The sequence below is a fragment of the Lagenorhynchus albirostris genome, chromosome 3, assembly GCF_949774975.1.
Source record: "Lagenorhynchus albirostris chromosome 3, mLagAlb1.1, whole genome shotgun sequence".
NCBI lineage: Eukaryota > Metazoa > Chordata > Mammalia > Artiodactyla > Delphinidae > Lagenorhynchus > Lagenorhynchus albirostris.
Window position 1 is genome coordinate 78,002,216 of NC_083097.1, and position 19,319 is coordinate 78,021,534.

The following is a 19,319-nucleotide window of genomic DNA, read 5'->3' on the forward strand; positions in this document are numbered from 1 at the left end:
GAGATAGTGAAAAAGTAAAGCCGACTTAGTTGCCAAAAATGAAACGACAGTAGAACCCTGAGAAGTCAGCAGAGCACTGCAGCCAGCTTTTGCCCTGAGGACACTGGCCTAGTACAGATGGACTTGAGTTTGGGTTTTCATGGCATTAAAGAACTCAGGGGATAGGAGACAAAGTCCCAAGCCTGCCCAAGGTGGGAAACCTGATAGGAAATGTACCCCTATTTAAATAAATGAGGTAACTTCAAATAAAGTATCCCGTCCCTCCTCTCCAAAAATCTTATTTGCATTCAGAGCCACAGCGTACAGTTGAGCAGGTTGTTCACTACACAATAGTACCCACCCAAGTGGCAAGTGCTCTTTGAAACAAGATCTTTTTCTCTAGTACTCCAGTATTCCCTGGCCCAAATGCTCTCCCCAGAGCCATTTAATACTCCAAGCAGACTGCTCTATCTTACTTCCTTCCCATGGTTAGAAACTCCCGCTCAGGTAGTCCGTGACATTCACTTCCAAACTGCATGAAGTTATACACAGGAGCAACCTTAGAAACCATTGCAGGATCTAGTCCAACTTACACATTTTAAAAAAGTATAAGCTAACTTCCAAGGGGAGCAGGAAAAAAGGGAGCAGAAAGTCAGTTAGTGGTGGAGCCAGGACCATGACCCAGGCCAGGCCAGGCCTCACCGCATGTTTTTGCTATTAGAACCCCACTGTAAATATGAGTATCTGAGACAACGGGATGACCAACCAACTGGTTTGCCCAAGACTGAGGGGATTCCTAGGATGCAGGACTTCCAGTTTTAAAACCAAGACAGTCCCAGGCAGGCCAGGACAAGCTGGTCACCCTATGTGACAATTGCAGGTTCACCTTAATGCCACTTTTGGTCATCTTGCTGACAGACTTAAAATCTGAAACAATGAAGGCCACCAGGTAGGTGCTCATCTTCACGGTCACATCAAAATGGTCTTCTACGAGTCCTTCAGCAACAGTCACAGATTTAACCTAAAATCAGAATAACTGAAATCATCAAATACAATTACCCAAGACATTGAAAACATTTTATAAAGAGAAATTTCCTAACTCTCAGACATACTGAAAGGATATGACATGACATTTGTATAATTATTTAGAAATATCTCTTTCCGGGGCTTCCCTGGTGGCGCAGTGGTTGAGAGTCCGCCTGCCGATGCAGGGGACGCGGGCTCGTGCCCCGGTCCGGGAAGACCCCACATGCCGCGGAGTGGCTGGGCCCGTGAGCCATGGCCGCTGAGCCTGCGCGTCCGGAGCCTGTGCTCCACCACGGGAGAGGCCACAACAGTGAGAGGCCCGTGTATCGCAAAAAATATATATATATATCTCTTTCCGATATCTGATTATAATTTAGACATTAAGGCCAAACCATTCTACTCCATTTCTTTCTTTATCGAGATATAATTCACACACCATAAAGTTCATCATTTTAAAGTATACAATTCAGTGGTTTTTATTATATTCAGTTATACAACCATCACCACTTCATTTCTTTTAAATAATCCAGATGATCACAAACTCACTCATATTTGGCACATGAGGATTGATAACATGGGTGAGACAAAGCAAAACTGAGATTGCTGGCTTTGCCAAGATGTAGCTCACTTAAATACAAGGTATGAGAATGATCTGGAAATGCAGAGTCTAATAGGGGTCACCGAGGACAACCTAAAAAGAGCTTCTACTTTCCTAAACAGTTGAAAGTAACCCATGCCTGGGCCTGACCCTGCAAAGCCTCCTCCAAACTCTGATTTGCTTCACTGGAATCAGTTTTTCAATGCAATCAGGGAGCAGCCTTGCAGAGTAGGGTTGGGGTGATAAAGGTACAGTCTAAGATGTCGGCTTCCAGAGAAGAAAGTCTAATGCCTCAGCCAACAGAAAGCACTGGGCAGGACCCTGGAGAGAAGACCATCCAGAACTAATCTGAGAAGTTCCATGTTAACACATGCATTGTTCCTGTAATCTTATTTCTACCTCTATTTCTCTGCCCCCTTATCCTTCTTCTTCTTCTTCTTTTTTTAAAATTTATTTATTTATTTATTTATGGCTGCATTGGGTCTCTGTTGCTGTGCACGGACTTTCTCTAGTTGCGCCAAGCAGGGGCTACTCTTCGTTGCAGTGCGCGGGCTTCTCATTGCGGTGGCTTCTCTTGTTGCACAGCACAGGCTCTAGGTGTGCAGGCTTCAGTAGCTGTGGCATGCGGGCTTCAGCAGTTGTGGCTCACGGGCTCTAGAGCACAGGCTCAGTAGTTGTGGTGCACAGGCTTAGTTGCTCCGCAGCATGTGGGATCTTCCCAGACCAGGGCTTGAACCCGTGTCCCCTGCACTGGTAGGCAGATTCTTAACCACTGCACCACCATGGAAGCCCCACCTCATCCTTCTTTTTAGTACCCACCAGCCACAAGCTATGGTGCCTGCTGGTCACCCTTTGGTCATTCAAACTCTAACTATGATAGCCAACCTAGGTTTACTCTTGAAGGACCCGAAATTACCTTTCTTTATAAAATGCCTTCAACCTACCCCTAACAGTAATTTCTATTCTTGACATTGTTTTAATTATTAGCACAATGTCGAGAATAGAAATTTAGATGTGATTAACTCCTGCCCCAAACACTTCAGTGTTCCAAAGGTGTAACTGCTTTTCTAGCCTCCAAAAAGATCCTTTGAGACACCACTGTTCTTCCCCTCAACCCCAAGTCTGCATCTTGAGTTCAGGCCACCCTGTTAAATTTCTGCCAAGGGAAGAGCTTTCTTGTTCAAGAGCAAGATTACATTAGATTTTCTGATCCTCAACAAGTGGGTCCCGGACGTCCATGGATTTAGACTCCAGCATCTTTGGGGAGCCTTGGGGCTCTTGCCTTCCCCCTGCAAGCCTACAAAATCTCCACCAATCCTGTTTAGTGGGTCAGTCTGTCCCTCATTTCCAAACCACCCCTGTTCCTTTTTTCTCCTTAAGCTGTAATTCTCTAATTAGAGAACTCACTTCCATCCCAGGGAGCAATACCATAATATTTGGGGAGGGAACTATAATTTGAAAAAGGATTTTCTCTATCTCAAATTTATATTAGGAAAATGGCATAACTGTTTCTTATCTTGCTACACACAAATGCGGTGGGGAGAGAGACAAAAGTTCTTGGCTGGTAAGGATTCACAAAAGTCTGCTTTTTATACAGCCTTCTAGGAGGGAATGGCAGACTCCCTTTTAAGGGATCCTTAAGGGATTCAGCGAGCAATATAGAGTTCTAAAGGTTGAGAAATACTGTAATCAATTGAGAAATTGAGAAATCAATTGAGAAATACTGTAATCAATCAAATACTGTTGGCTTGTGGCTCTGTGAGTCCCTTCATGTGAAGCTAATGCCTCCCGAGTCAGCACAGGGATGAGGCGTGATACCCTTCTGGACTCTGGGCAAAGCCTAGTCCACCCTGAGTCTCACCCACAGTGAGCTTCTCTGAACAAAGGGTGTGTGTGCTTCTGGAGTTGGTATGCGCCGGGTGTAGAATGACAGCTCAGCTTATGTTTTCCCAGTGCTACCAGAATCACAGGATAACGGCACTTACTAAGTAATTTTATTCATTTGGCGAGGTCATCTTCTCCTCACTACTTTTAAAAATCAGAGGGGTTTTGGACTAGCAGATGCAAACTATTATATATAGAAGAGATAAACAGCAAGGTCCTATTGTATAGCACAGGAAACTATATTCAATATCCTGTAATAAACCATAATGGAAAAGAAAAAATAAATAAATAAATAAATAAGTATCAGAGGGAAAACTGTCCACATCTGCTTTGAAACTGGGAACTGAGCTAGCTATCATTACTTACCTTTACTACCATAATAATCTTAAAATATGACTGTTTTTTCTTTTTCCATCTGACCAACTTTGTGCCATAGTTAAAAATTGCATAGCTAATATTATTAGTAATATAGTATATAGAAATTATAGAGAATGACTATATCATAGAAACATGGCCTTATTCAACAAAGCATTCCCTTTAAAATCCTTTTAAAAGAGCATATGAGAAAATAAAAGTGAAAGTGCTTTGTGAAGGGCACTCTCAGTTAACCTGACCTGAATTGTCTATAAAGTTTCCCTCCCATCAACACCGCACCTGCAATGTCACTCTTACCTAAATTTTGCATGTTTTTAGGGACAATTTTTTTCTTTGACTATAAATAAATTGTTACTTGAACCAAAAGCATAGGTTGGAAATGAAATAGAAAAGTTAGCTATCTGTAGGCAATAAAACAAACAGAACAGGCAACCTGAATGTTAACTGTCAGTGAGGTAATACAAATCACAGTGAATCAATGGACTTTTCTTGTGAGTAGACACACAGGAGTTTAGACTCACCAGTGGCATGTTGGAGATGGCGAGGTGTCTTGGTTCCCTTCTGATCCTGATTGAAAAACTCGCTTTGAAAGCAGGTTCGTCAAAGCAGGGAAAGGCCATTCTGGCCGCAGTTGGTTCAAACTGTGTTGATGCAAGTATCCTAAAATTACGACAAGGGAAATAAAAATATACCATGAAGCACCAGGGACTATCAGTTAGGTGTGTGATCATTTTTTAATTCCTAAAGTTATCATAATCTTAATGAATCTCACTATTAAAAATTTTTTATATGACAAAAGCTATCATAAACTAAAAGACAAGCAAAAGAAAACAGGGAAAATTGATTGAAAGGTATTTGACAAAAGGTTAATAACCTGAACAGATAATGAGCTCTTAAAAAATATGTAAGAATTATACCCAGCAACCAAGTAGAATAGCAGGCAGAGGTCATAAATCAGCAACTCACAAAAGAAGAACCTACAAATAGTCAGTAAACACATCCGAAGCTGCACAGCTTCCTTAATGATCGATGTAATAAATTAAAGGGAAAAATCCATTGGCGTTTTGGCTTTAAGAGGATTGCCAATACACAGTATTAGTGAGGAATATGGCAAGGGATATCAAAAGTTTATGGACCCTTTGACCTAGCAGTTTTACTTCTAGGCATTTATTCTGAAGAAATGATGTACGAAGATGCTTGTCAAATTATTGCTGATGGCCAAAAAGTTGGAAACAACCTAATTTCCATCCATCAGGGATTAGTTAAATAAACCAACACACAAACATACATTTTAATAAAGTCGTTAAAATGACGTATAGGGATAGTCATCCGTGTAAAATACGTCTCCTCAACATATTAAAAAACTCCCTCGTGAAACAGAAAACATAGCATGGCTCCATTTACATAAAATAATGTGTACGCATATCCAGAAAAGAGTCTAAAGGATATTCCCCTGGAATAGAAGCAGTAGTTATCTCCAGAGGCTATAATGAGGGTACATTTTACTTTTGAAAAAATTCTTTTTGGTAGTATCTGACTTTTTTTACCTCAAAAAAATAATATGAAATCCGAAAGTAAGTTAGTATAATCTACTAACAAATGAAATTTGATTTTAAAATTTAGTATAAAATCTCCCAAAATATCTTATTAAAAACAGAACTAGGGTTTCCCTGGTGGCGCAGTGGTTGGGAGTCCGCCTGCCGATGCAGGGGACGCGGGTTTGTGCCCTGGTCCGGGAGGATCCCACGTGCCGCGGAGAGGCTGGGCCAGTGGGCCATGGCCGCCGGGCCTGCGCGTCCGGAGCCTGTGCTCCGTTGCAACGGGAGAGGCCCCAACAGTGAGAGGCCCGCGTACCGCAAAACAAAACAAAACAAAAAACAAACAAACAAAAAAAAAACACAACTAAAGCAAGGCAGGAGAGGATCCCTAAAAAAGTTTTAACTGAGACAAAAATCTTAATATTTCCTCTAATTGTTTGTATGGGTTGAATTGTGCCCCCTAAAAAGATACATTGAAGTCTTATTACCTAATATCTGTGTAACTTTATATAGAAATAGGGTCTTTACAGATGTAATCAAGTTCAGATGAGGCCATCAGGTTGGGCCCTAATCCAACAGAATTGGTGTCCTTATAAGAAGAGGGAAATTTGGAGAATGGCCATGTGACAGGCAGGCAGAGACTGGACTGATGTAGCTGCAAAGCCAAGGAATGTCAAAGACTGACGGCGCCACAAGCTAGCAAGAGGCAAGGAGGGGCTCAGAGACTTAGAGCATAGGCCTCCTGACACCCTGATTTTGGACTTCCAGCCTCCAGAACTGTGAGAGAAAAAACTTCTATTGTTTTATGCCACCCAGTTTATGTGCTTTGTTAAAGCAACCCTTGGAAACTAGTACATAGGCCAAGAGAATTTAAAATATTTATTATATGCCAGAAATCTAATTAAATAAACAAATAGGTATTCCCTCTGATAGAGCTGGAGGAAAGAAAACTGGTTAAAACAGAATGAAAAAGGAGATCCCCCAAAAGAGGGAAAAAACTATGAGCCATTTTTATATCCAAAAAGAGATGCAAAACAAAACCAAAGAAAGAATTCAACAATCTAGGGAATTTTAAAAGAAAATCCACCTGAAGTAATAAATTTCGTGTGGGTAGCACTTGAACCTTTAAAAAAAAAGAGAGAGAGAGAGAGACGAAAAAATACCTCACTTCCCCTTCCTTGGTTCTGTAGGTGCTTTTATAAAATCCATAGAAACTCTCAGAAAGATTGCCAGCATAGTCAATGACAATGGTGTACGGGAGCCCGCCCACCAGGGGCTCAGGAGCCAGGAGTGCGATTTGCTCCTGAGGCGGGTATTCCAGGACTCTCAGCGGCTCTTCAGACTGCCTCTCACCAGCTCCCTTCCTCAGGGCGGCCTTAGATATTTGCAGGTGGTGACTATGCAGGATGATGGTACTGGTGGGCTTGCTGGCTGTGATTTCTATTTCCGTGGTTCCCCCGAAAGTCAGAGTGGTGAGGTTGGCATGAATCATGAGATCGTAATGAAGTGGGATGATGTGCTCAGGAAGTCGCATTTTATTCCAAGGAAATGGTGCCCTGTTACTAGCCTTTGGAGATGTTGTTTCACTGCTCTGGCACCAGGATGGAGTTGCCACAGTTAAGAGCATCAACAGTGATGAAAGCAGAAGGGACATGGTCACAAGGGGCCGTTTGACGGACAGAGGTATCATCTTGCTTGAACTGCCTAGTGGCACAAATGTGTAAAAGAAAAAAAAAAAGAGTCCCTAAAATATTATCAAGACAGCATAATTTCAGAATGTATCCGTCCAGAATGAACAGATACAGATACAAACTTTCAAAATTACTAGGTCTTTTCCTGAAAGTAAAATTACCTTCCCTGTGTTAATGATTCATAAGAAGAAAGAAGTTTATGGTCAGCAACAATCATTAACACCTACTGTAAGGCATCATCTGGCATTCAAAGTTTAAATTAACTCTTACCAGTCAGGGTTCTCTGTTGAAAGGAAGAACAAGCTCTGGCTGAGGATCCTGAGTAGCTCACTAAATGGGTCACAGGGTTGCCAGGTCATTTGGGAAACCAGGCTCATAAAACAGGCAAAAATGGGCGGCCAGAACCACATCAGAGAAACACCTGATCAGGTGACCACCCCCTACCCACACTGGACCTCAGAAGGAGCCACCCTACTGCCTAGAGATTAGATTCGGACACCCCTGCGGCCACCAGCAGAGTGAGGTCTCCACTGCCCCTGCAACATTCTGTTGTTTCAGCAGAAGCGAGGTGTCCACGCTACCAGGCTGGGAGGTGGAGAGAGCAAGAATCTGGGCTTTACAGCTTCCTCAACGGGAGACAGGCCTTGCTTCCCACTAAGCTTACAACGCAGAGAGTTCTTAAAACACAGGAAGTACAGGAAGGAAACATACATGCTCAGTACTAAGTGTGGGGGGAAAGGCAAGTATTTGTAACAGTAAGGCTTCATAACACTGGCATCTTTGTCAAACTGTCCTGCCAAAACCTGATTTAGTATCTATTTAGCCAGGGAAGACTTCAGAGTGACTTTTCATGATAGTCTGTGACAATCCCCTGGTTTCTTTCTTACACTCTATCCAACAAATAAGTGTTGCATGCCTGCTACCTACAAGGATGTGTGCTGAGTACCGTGTGGGATATAAGAAGATACAAGACACAAATCCCATAATCAAGGACTTCAAAATCTGGAAGGGCAGAAAACATATATACACAAAGAGTAAAACACAACAAAGCGTGGAGTGCTTTAAAAATAATAATAGGGACTTCCCTGGCAGTCCAGTGGTTAAGACTCCACGTGTCCACTGCAGGGAGCATGGGTTTGATCCCTGGTCAGGGAACTAAGATCCCACATGCCGCATAGTGTGGCCAAAAAAAAAGGAACAAGAAGAAAAGAGTGCTGAGGGAGAATGGAATGGTATTTCCAAAGGGAGAGAGTGACTTTGGCTACAGAGTGATGCTGAGATGCCTTTATGCAAGAGCAGCATTGGGAGTGGTCTGGAAGGAGGGGTCGGATTTGGAAGTGAAGGGAGGGCATCAGAGGCACTGCAGGTGGAGCAAGCCAGAGCAGTAGCTACAGCACAAAAGGTGAAAGGATAGGGCTGTTCGGGCAATCCATGTGGACAGAAGCAAACCCCAGGAGAACTTGCTGGAGAATAATTATTCACAAGGCAAGGAGGGGGGTGACTCTAAGGTTACACTCAAAGCACACCAGGAGGCATGATGCAGACCATATTTTGCACTTCATTAAGGCCATGGGACATAAAAGAAATGCGAATTTTGAGGGAGTTGGCAATCCATGCCCAGAGAACCAAGCATACATTTTTCTCTCTCTTAGACAAAGCTGCCTCTCTAATAGCAGTTGGCCAGGAGCGGCTTCTGTCAGGTGAGCTCAGGTTATTGAAATGATGGTGGTACACTGGATTCTTCCTCTATGTTAGTGGTTCTCAACTTTGGCTGCATGTTAATGTCATCTAGGAAGCTCTTAAAATAATGACTGGGGCTTCCCTGGTGGCGCAGTGGTTGAGAGTCCGCCTGCCAATGCGGGGGACACAGGTTCGTGCCCCGGTCCGGGAGGATCCCACATGCCGCGGAACGGCTGGGCCTGTGAGCTGTGGCCGCTGAGCCTGCGCGTCCGGAGCCTGTGCTCCGCAACGGGAGAGGCCACAACAGTGAGAGGCCCGCGTACTGCAAAAAAAACAAAACAAAAAATAATAATAATGACCGATGCCTGGATCCCTAGGTCAGGGCATCATAATTTTTTTTAAACTTCCCCGAAATTCTATTGAAGAGCGAGACTGAGGAACCTCCTAGATAATCCTTGCCAAGCCATGGTCTTATCCCTTGATCTCTATGTGGGGAACACGACTTCAGGGGAATGACTGATGTGCTATCCCCACCCTTCACTCTCCATTCTGCTCCCTTCCGAAGCACACAGCTACAAGTACTGACCTCTCGCTTCCCCACGGAGTAGATCTGCAGGCTAAATAAACAGAAGGGATGCAAGCTCCGTAGAGACAGTCAACAATGGAGACACCATAATCCCAGCTCAAAAGGCACCACCCAAATGAGACAGAAAAGAAATGTGAACAGGAAGAACAGGGGTTTCTGTTTTTGTGTTTCTTCGGTTTTGTTGTTGTTGTTGTCTAGGAACCACCTAAAGGATGCTTCCAGCCATGGAGGATTGGAGTGATTTGGAAGAGAAGAATAAAGTTTAAACACCAAAATAGTAAAGAGTTCCTGCCCCTACCTCCTCAGGCAGAATCCCAGGGCAGAATGATGGATCTCCCTTGAAGCTGAGGGGCCAGAGGTAAAAAGAACTTGCATGATGCTTCCATTTGGAACTTCTGATGACAGTAGTTTAGTGGGTGTGGCCTGCGCCCCAAGATGGCAGAGAGCACAGGGAAGGTGGCAGGTTCAGGCATGCAAGGGCTCTGGGAGTCCTCAAGGGTTCTCCAACAGCCCAAGAAGAGATCTAAAAATTCCAACTGGTTCTGAGCTGACAGCAAGGCTGCTGAAGGGGTTGGCGGTGGCACCTCACAGCAAAGGCCTTGCAGTGTTGGGTCCAAGAGAGGAGGAAACCAAAGAGATAATGGCTGTGTCTCAGAGAGGATGCAGGGCCAGGAAACCAAAGTGGAACACGTGATATAGACAGCATAAATGTTGGAATTCATACATACATATGTAATTATCGCTATATCCACAATATATATATTAGGTTTACAGTCAGAAAAGAAAATCTGGCTTTGAGTTCTTGCTCTGACACCTACTATGACCTTGGGCAGGTTGTTGAACCCTGGTTCCATTTTCTTCGTGTGTAAAACGAGATAACACCTCTCTCACAGGATTGTTGTGAAAATTAAGTTAAAATATGTTCAATTACTCATTCCACAGATATGTATTGAGGGTGTATTATGTGCGAGGGTTTTGCGGGGCAGTGCAAGGCAGCACAGGTCCCTGACCTCAAAGAGCATGTAGTGGGGGTGGGGTGACTTTTAACAAGTTTACACAAATACAAACATAGATAGTTACCAACCATGATTAGCTATGAAGAAAAAAGCAACACACATACTGAAAGAGAGTAACAGGGTGGACTGATGTACACTGGGGGCTCTCTGAGATGTTTAGCTGAGATTTAAAGGACGAATTCACGTCAGCTGAGGAAAGAGGGAGAGAGAGTTTTGCCAACAGAGGGAACGGCACACATACTTGCAAGCTCAGGGGCCGTAGAGAGTGCTAGTTATTTATAAAGTCAGTGAAGCTGAAGCCCAGCATGTGGCAGGAAGATGCACCTGGAGAGGTGGGCAGGGGCCAGACCACCACACACCCTGTAGGCATCTTAAGGATTTGGATCCTATCCTAAGGGCAATGAGAAACCACAGGGATTTGAGCTAGGAGATCTAGCTAGGATCCAGTTCACACCTAAAGAAAATCACCCTTGTTGCTGTGTGGAGAGTGGAAGACTGGAAAGAAGTAAGAGTGAAGTCCAAGAGACCACTTAGAAAGTAGTGTAGACAAAATAAGAGAGTGGTTCATACTCGGATGGTGACAACAGAAAGAATTGGGGGGGCAGGGTGGAGACAGAGAGATGGATGGATTCAACATCTATATTTAGGATGGATTAGAAGTAGGGAGTGAGGGAAAGGACAGGATGTATCAGGATGGCTCAGGTTTCTACAGTGAACTTCTGGGTAGTCACAGGTGCCCTTTATTGAAATGGAGAAGGCCAGAGGTGGAAGAGATTGAAAAGGGAGAAGAGGGAATGAAGGGTTCATTTTTTAATATGTTTAATTTGTGCTGTCTATGAGATATCCAGGGGGATTTATCAAGAAGGCAGTTAAATATACACAGATTGAGGGCACACAGATAAGGGTTTTAAAGGAATTTCCTGTACTTGACTGTACTCCTTTAAAGTTTTCAGAAGTATCTTCCTTTGGCATCTGATCTTACCAAAGCTTCTTTCACAATATTGTGGATAAAAGTGCAGCAGTAACAGAGTACCTAACTTTACTTCACAGCCAGAAAGAGTTCAAGATGCTTTAGGAACCTTACTGCCTTTGGTGATTCTGACTTTTCCCACTTACACAGGAAGTCAGGGGCAACTGGTCCTGGGCTATCTCATACTTCCCTTCATTGGGACACTATGGAATGTGAAATCCATCACCAAGAGGTAATGGACCTTCTTCCAAAATGCTCTGAACGATGAAATTAACAAGCATTGATAACAGCTTGTCACTGCTGGTAAATAATAAAAATGCTTAATCAGTTCAATTTTCTAACATATTAGAATTTATCTATTTAGGCCCACCTAAAAATGTGCTATATATCACTACAATTCCAACTCCGTGGAAAAAGAGACAACCCTGGCCAATTTTTTTAAGTTTTGGGTTTTTTTTTTTAAGTTGTCGACCACATCCCGAATTGAGAGCAAATACTCTGGGGATTCAGGAGAAAACAGAGCATTTCTTTCTGAACCTGGCCTCACAAAGAACCTCCATGAAAAAGGTAAGGAAGTGTCTGCACTTCTCCTTCCTCATGAAATTAACTTGCAGGCCCACCAGGCGTGTAAGACACCCAGAGAGGGAATTTTAATTTGCTCAAACAGTAGTGTTTTAACTCGATAAACCCAGGCTGAGCCAAAGAGAAGTGAGGACAGACAACTACTAGCAACAAGTACAGGAGAAGAAGAGAGACCTGATCTTGAGGACACTTAACTCTTGTTCCCAGAACACCCCAGCGCCTGCAAGTAACCAAAGCCACGTAGGTTTCTCTATTATCTGCAAGGCGCCCTCCTCGGCCCAACCCCACAATCCACCCACCAGTTCACTTGGCCCTACTCGGCAGTCCGGCGGACGCGGCGGGCAGGAAACCAGCCTCCGGGAGGAGCGCAGAAGGAGGCTCCCACCTACCGGCCGGGAAGTGGCACAGCCCGGGGAGCGCATGGAGCGGACGCACCAGCCCTGCGCCCTTGTCCATCTCCCAGTGGAAAAGAGGGACAAGGGCTCGAGCAGGACTGGGCCCGCGCCAACCCCGCCGCCCTCCCCACGGACATGATCCCCAGCCCCACGACTCCCCCCAGCCCCACTTCGCAGCCCCCTGGTTCTCTTCCTCCCCGCGCCCTGGACCCCAGGCCTCCCCAGCATAGGGGGGATGCCTGGGCCCCGTCCTTCCCCAACCACGCAGCCTCCTCCCCGCGGGGCGCACTGGGGACGGTAGCGCTGTACCTGGGGCTCGGGAACCACACCGCTGCTGCCTGCCTTGGCCGCCCCGGGACCGAAAGTGAAAGTGGAGCCGGAGGGGCACGCAGAAGCGCGGGGTCGAGCCTCAGCAGGCGCAGGGGCGCCCCAGGCCGAGGCGGTAGCTGGGGAAGGGAAAGCCCGGAAGTGGGGACGAGCAGACATCGCTGTTCCCAAAACAGGAGTTCACAAAACAGTGCGGCAGCAAGGGAAGCCACAGGGTTGCGCTGCTGGGGGCCCAGGCGGGGCGGAGCACCCCTTTAGGAATGCAGAACATTTCCCCTGCGTGTGTCTCTGGAGTTTTGGTTTGGTTTGGTTTTTCACTGATTAGCCTTTGGTGCAGCGGAGGTTTGGGGCTTAAGAATTGGGCCGGGGCTCTTAGAGGGCTCTTCGGTGGACCGGAGCTCCCCTCTAGCCCAGCCTGAGCCAGCTCAAAGCCCCTTGGACGCAAGGGGTGTCCATCATCTCACCTCCGCAAATGGGCTGAGAGCCCTCGGGCCCGCCTCAGAATGAAACAGGAACCCAGAGCAGTTCTTGGTTTCTGCAAAATGCTGAACCGTCTGGGCTTTCGCCTGTAGAGGGGTTCGGCTGGAGACACCGAAGAGAAAGAAAGGGAAACAGAGGCCCGGAACTGCCCCACCAATACCAAGGGGCCCTTGGATCCCAAGGGTTTGCTGCTCCCCACATTAAAAACTCTCCCTCCCTGCTTTTTCAAATCAAATGACCTTTGCTCCCCTTAAAACATTAAGACTGGATGAAATGTCTCAGAAAGCCCATCTTTAAACAGTTCAGGGTAAATGAGGTAACAAGCCAAGAAAACTCAAATATTCATACTCACGAAACGCTGCCCCGGCCCCTCTGGGATTTTTCCTCACTATACTCGGGCTTTCTCCTCTCACTTATTCCTCTGCTGCCTTGCCTTTGAGAACCTGGGGTTCCAAGTCGCTAGAACAGTATTGCTCAGCTTTTTCCCCCTCAGTCTTATGCCTCCTTTTGAAAAACATAATATTTTGTTCTGCATATTCTCTCCAGTCAAGGATATTTTGTAACATACAATTAACACCCTGTCCCCAAGCCCAGCCAGAGTGGAACCAAGGGAAGTTTTTTCACTAAAATTCAACAAGAAACCAACTTTGGGATCAGGTAGTTTCTGCGTTTGAAATTTCTGCATGTTTGCAGGGGTGTCAGTGGACAGCTATAGCCTCCAAGGCCTCTGGGTGTCAGTGAGAGCTTCCTGTCCAGTAAACTCATGCATTTTTTTGTTTTCATATTTATATTTTGGGATATGATGCTTTCCCTTCAGTTTCTAATAAGTTTAGTTTCTTTTAAAATATTTCTTGATGGTCAGGATGCAAGTGAAGGCACCAAACAGGCTGCAGGCTGCTATAAGTGACAAGTGAGAAGGCAGGAAGAGGGGAATGCCTTTACAGATACCTGGGAAGACAGACGGGAGCCAGACTCACCCAGACTTTAGACTCATTTACAATGGCCAAGAGTCCCTCTTCAGAGTCCAAGGGCACTACAAATAAAGCAATTAAAGACAGGAGTTGGCAGTATTCCCTTGCAGTTTCAAAGCTCTAGCAGGGATCTGTGGGATGCAGGCCTTGGAGTGAGGACTTTAAACTTGAAGGAGTCCCACTTGTAGAGTCTGTGAGATCAAAACTTAGCAGCTACCAGGCTTAGAAATGGTACTAGAGGGAAGCAGACAGAAAGAAAGGGCATCTTGGTTGATGGATTACTTACCAACTGTTAGACACTGTGCTAGATGCTAGTCATGTGCGTTTGTGTGTATATGTATGTATAATTTAATCTTTTCAGCAGTCATGTAATGTAGGTATTATGCTTCATAAATGAGAAAAGTAAGAGAGGCTGTCTACTTGCTCGGAGAGAAAATAAGAAGTGAAACCTAAATGTGAGCCCTGGGTGGGTCAGTTTGACTCCAAAGTGCATGTTTTTTCCACAGACTCACACAGCTTCCTCAGCTAGCTGTTATTTACTTCCTCTCCCTCCTCACCTAGCCCCCAACTTCACTTGGCACTTCTAGCTTTGCTCTCTTCCAGGCAGCCTCTAGGAATTTCCCACACTGAAAAACCTTCCTGGAGCCTCCACATTTCCTCCCAGTGGATATTCGCTTACGCTGCTGTAACTAAGACATCAGTCGTTTAAGGACACAAAGCTTTATTTCTCACTCATGGTGCACAGCCATTGTCTGTAGGCAGGGTCCTCTGCCCTGCACAGCCCATCGGGGCTCAGTGTGACAGAGGATCGTCATCTTGTAGGTGCATCCATCGGAAGCTTTTGGCCTTCTTGATCACCATGGCAAGGAAGAGGAAGTCCAGAGAATCATGGGCTTTTCCCACCTCAGCGCTGAATAATACGCATCCTTTCCACTCACATTTCATTGCCCAGAACTAGCTACAGGGTCTTCTGCAAAAGCAGGGAGAGGTTGGTAAACACTAATACTGTCCTCCACACAGTGTAAGAGGGTCAGTTGGGCCTATGCATTTCAAAAGCTTCTCAGTGTCCTTAGTCTCAGATGGAAGGTAGGAGGAGGAGGGAGTCGACCTCAGGCTTTCGCCATTGTGATGGGTACAACCTTGGCTTACTACTAATCAATTTCTTTTTTTTCAGATTGGATTCCAGATTTTGATCAAGTGGTGTTCAGTTTTGCTTTAAGTAATTGCATCAGTTCTGTCTTCATTAGCTTTTGTCAATTAATGTCAGCATTTGGCTCATTTCTTCTCTTTTGCTGCCAAAGTTGCTGCCATTTTAACTATATCACCACTCTTCTTCTCGATGTAAAATCTTACCCGGAATCATGATGTAGAAAACAGACAAACCAGGGCTGTTCTGACAAACCCACCCATTTAGTCCCTGCCAGCTGTCTCTCAACCCCATTCCCACACCTCCCCCACCCACACACTGTGGGTCCCTGAGGCACCTCCACAGGCTCCTATGGCCCCAGAAATTAATTTTTTTAAACACCACCTTAAAAAAGAAAAAAAAAAAAAGAATAGCAATGTCCTTCATTCTTGATAAAGAGGATGATACTTTTTTTTCCTACATGCCAAACTGCAAGCCAGGCCTACTCAACAAAATCTATACCATTTTATTGAACATCAGAAACCAGGAAGAAGGTATAGATGCCAAGTTAAAAGAAACACTGCTTCAAAGCAGGCCACTGACCCCATAAGAACAAATAAATTCCTCTGAAACATTGTGGTTTGAAAGCATTTACATATACTCTATCTCATTGGACCCTCAGAGTGCACTTGTGTAGGTGGCTTCTAGTTCCATTTTTCTATAAGGATTTGAGACGGTGAGTGACCTACAAGGCAGGGTCCACCATGTGGAGACAGCTTGCTCCAAAGTGAAGCCAATTCAAAGTAAAGTAGAATTGACAGAGAGAAACAGACAGAGAAAATAACCCCATTGAGGCTGTCAGCCCCAGCTGTCCTGAGCAAGCCCTACCCTTGGACCTTCCAGTCAAGAGAAGCAACGAATTCCTTTCTTGATTCAGCTAGTTTGTCAAGCTTCAGAAAGAGTCCTGAGTCGCCGCTATGACAGAGCACTAGAGAGGGAGTGATGGATGCCAGCTTCTGTAGGAGCAATGAGAGTGACCAAAACTGCTGTCAGACTACTAGGACTGCTAGGTCCTGCAGAACTTTCTGGGTGACTTGAGGACTGATGACTTGTTTCCCATTTCCCCCCTCCTCAGACATCTATTTGACCTACTCCTGCCACAGAGGGAAACCTGAGCATGCCCCCGGTTCTCACAGCCTGATGGAACCCAAGGACCACACCCCTCTTCTGCCCCTCCTCAGTAAGCAGGAGGTCCCCCTCACTACTCTTCAGCCCACATTCTATATTCCTATGGCTTTTCCCTTTGCTCATTTCAACTAGGAGGTAAATCACCATAACACGTTTTTAAAATTTGCATTTCTTTCATTACTATGAGATTGAACACTACGCTGAACATATGTTAATTAGATGTTTTTACTTTTTATTTCCTCTTCCGAGAATTATATGTTTTTGTTTGTTGCCAATTTATCTACTGGAAAATCATTACTTAGTTATATAAAAATTATCTATGACACACAAGAGAAATCCATGAATTCCATTAAAAATGTAAAATATCACAATCAGTAAGGCTCTGTTGTTTCAAAGCAATCCCACAAATACATCTAAATGAATCATGTCAATTTCTTTAAAATCCAGACCTATGCCTGCCTGCTGTTAAGTTATTTGACATATTGGAGCTTACCAGATATTGTTAATCTGACATTAAAGCAAATCTTGGTTCAGGAAACCTGGTATTTAGGTTTGATGTTGTTTATAGCTCCCTCTGCCACAGCAACTGCACATTCCATCCAAAAGCAGCAGAATACACATTCTTCTCAAGGGCACATGGAACATTTTCCAGGATTGATCACATACTGGGCCACAAAGTGAGCCTCAGTAAATTTAAGAAAACTGAAATCATATCAAGCGTCTTTTCCAACCACACTATGAGATTAGAAATCAATTACAAGAAAAAAACACAAACACGTGGAAGCTAAACAATATGTTACCAAGCAACGAATGGATCAGTGAAGAAATCCAAGAGCAAATCAAAAAGTACCTAGAGACAAATGGAAATGAAAGCACAAGGATCCAAAACCTAAGGGAAGCAGCAAAAGCAGTTCTAAGAGGGAAGTTTATAGCAATACAATCTTACCTCAGGAAACAAGAAAAATATCAAACAACCTAACCTTACACCTAAAGCACCTGGAGAAAGAAGAACAAACAAAACCCAAAGTTAGTAGAAGGAAAGAAATCATAAAGGTCAGAGCAGAAATAAATGAAATAGAGACAAAGAAAACCATAGAAAAGATCAATGAAACTAAAAACTGATTCTTTGAAAAGATAAACAAAATTGATAAACCTTTAGCCAGACACATCAAGAAAAAACAAAAGAGGAGAGGGCTCAAGCAATAAAATTAGAAATGAAAAAGGAGAATTTACAGTGGACACCACAGAAATACGAAGGATCATAAGAGACTACTACAAGTAACTATATGCTAATAAAATGGAAAACCTAGAAGAAATGGCCAAATTCTGAGAAAGGTACAATATCCCAAGTCTGAACCAGGAAGAACTAGAAAATATGAACATACTGATCACAAGTACTGAAATTGAAACTGTGATTTAAAAACTCCCAACAAACAAAAGTCCAGGACCAGGGCTTTCCTGGTAGTGCAGTGGTTGAGAATCTGCCTGCCAATGCAGGGGACACGGGTTCGAGCCCTGGTCTGGGAAGATCCCACATGCCGCGGAGCAACTAGGCCCGTGAGCCACAACTACTGAGCCTGCGCGTCTGGAGCTTGTGCTCCGCAACAAGAGAGGCCACGACAGTGAGAGGCCCATGCTCGCCGCAACTAAAGAAAGCCCACACACAGAAACGAAGACCCAACACAGCCAAAAATAAATAAATAAATGAAATTTAAAAAAAAAAAGGAAAGCAAGGATGTTTTTCAATAGTCACTGCAATGTTGAAAGGACAATGGAGCCAACTTAAAGTTAGTCCTGGTTAACTTACCTCAATTTGAACTTTCAAAAAAAAAAGATAATTATGGCTAATTGAAATGAGTTGCATCTGTGAAAATCCATGAGTCTGTAATGGTGCTCAAAAAAAAAGAAAAATCTACATATATTGTATAAAAGGAAATTGTGATCTAAATATGGCAAATAGAATATGCTTAATTAAAAAAAAATAAAAGTCCAGGACCAGATGGCTTCACAGGCGAATTTTAACAAATATTTAGAGAAGAGTTAACACCTATCCTTCTGAAACTATTCCAAAAAATCACAGAGGAAGGAACACTCCCAAACTCATTCTATGAGGCCACCATCACCCTGATACCAAAACGAGACAAAGATACCACCAAAAAAAGAGAAAATTATAGGCCAATATTACTGATGAACATAGATGCAAAAATCCTCAACAAAATGCTAGCAAATCAAATCCAACAATACATGAAAAGGATCATACACCATAATCAAGTGGGATTTATCCCAGGGATGCAAGGATTTTGCAATCTCCGCAAATCAATCAGTGTGGTAAACCACATCAACAGATTGAAGAATAAAAACTATATGATCCTCTCAATAGATGCAGAAAAAGCTTTTGACAAAATTCAACACCCATTTATGATAAAAAAAAAAAACTCTCCAGAAAGTGGGCATAGAGGGAACCTAACTCAGCATAATAAAGGCCGTATATGATAAACCCACAGCTAACATCATATTCAACAGTGAAAAGCCAAAAGCATTTCCTCTAAGATCGGGAACAAGACAAGGATGTTCACTCTCGCCACTTCTATTTGACATAGTTTTGGAAGTCCTAGCCATGGCAATCAGAGAAGAAAAAGAAATAAAGGGAATCCAAATTGGAAAAGAAGAAGTAAAACTATCACTGCTTGCAGATGACATGACACTATACATAGAAAATCCTGAAGACATTACTAGAAAACTACTAGAGCTCATCAATGAATGTGGTAAAGTTGCAGGATACAAAATTAATACACAGAAATCTGTTGCATTTCTATACATTAACAATGAAAGATCATAAAGAGAAATTAAGGAAACACTCCCATTTACCACTGCATCAAAAAAGAATAAAATACCTAGGAATAAACC

General features: G+C 43.8%; 1 protein-coding gene across 3 annotated transcripts in view; it reads right to left on the minus strand.

Moving 5' to 3' along the window:
• ERAP1 (endoplasmic reticulum aminopeptidase 1) overlaps nt 1-12,650 on the minus strand; it is a 34,631-nt gene extending 21,981 nt beyond the window's left edge. Inside the window, exons 1-4 of one of the 3 annotated variants that reach the window (XM_060143308.1) lie at nt 12,630-12,650; nt 6,564-7,104; nt 4,384-4,522; nt 866-1,000 (exon numbers count right to left, since the gene is read on the minus strand). In XM_060143308.1, the coding sequence (XP_059999291.1) occupies nt 866-1,000; nt 4,384-4,522; nt 6,564-7,090 (801 nt within the window). In that variant the 5' untranslated portion in view covers nt 7,091-7,104; nt 12,630-12,650. The remainder of the gene's footprint in view (nt 1-865; nt 1,001-4,383; nt 4,523-6,563; nt 7,105-12,629) is intronic. The other 2 variants (XM_060143306.1, XM_060143307.1) reach the window with 2 other exon arrangements.
• Between the last annotated feature and the right edge of the window lie 6,669 nt (nt 12,651-19,319).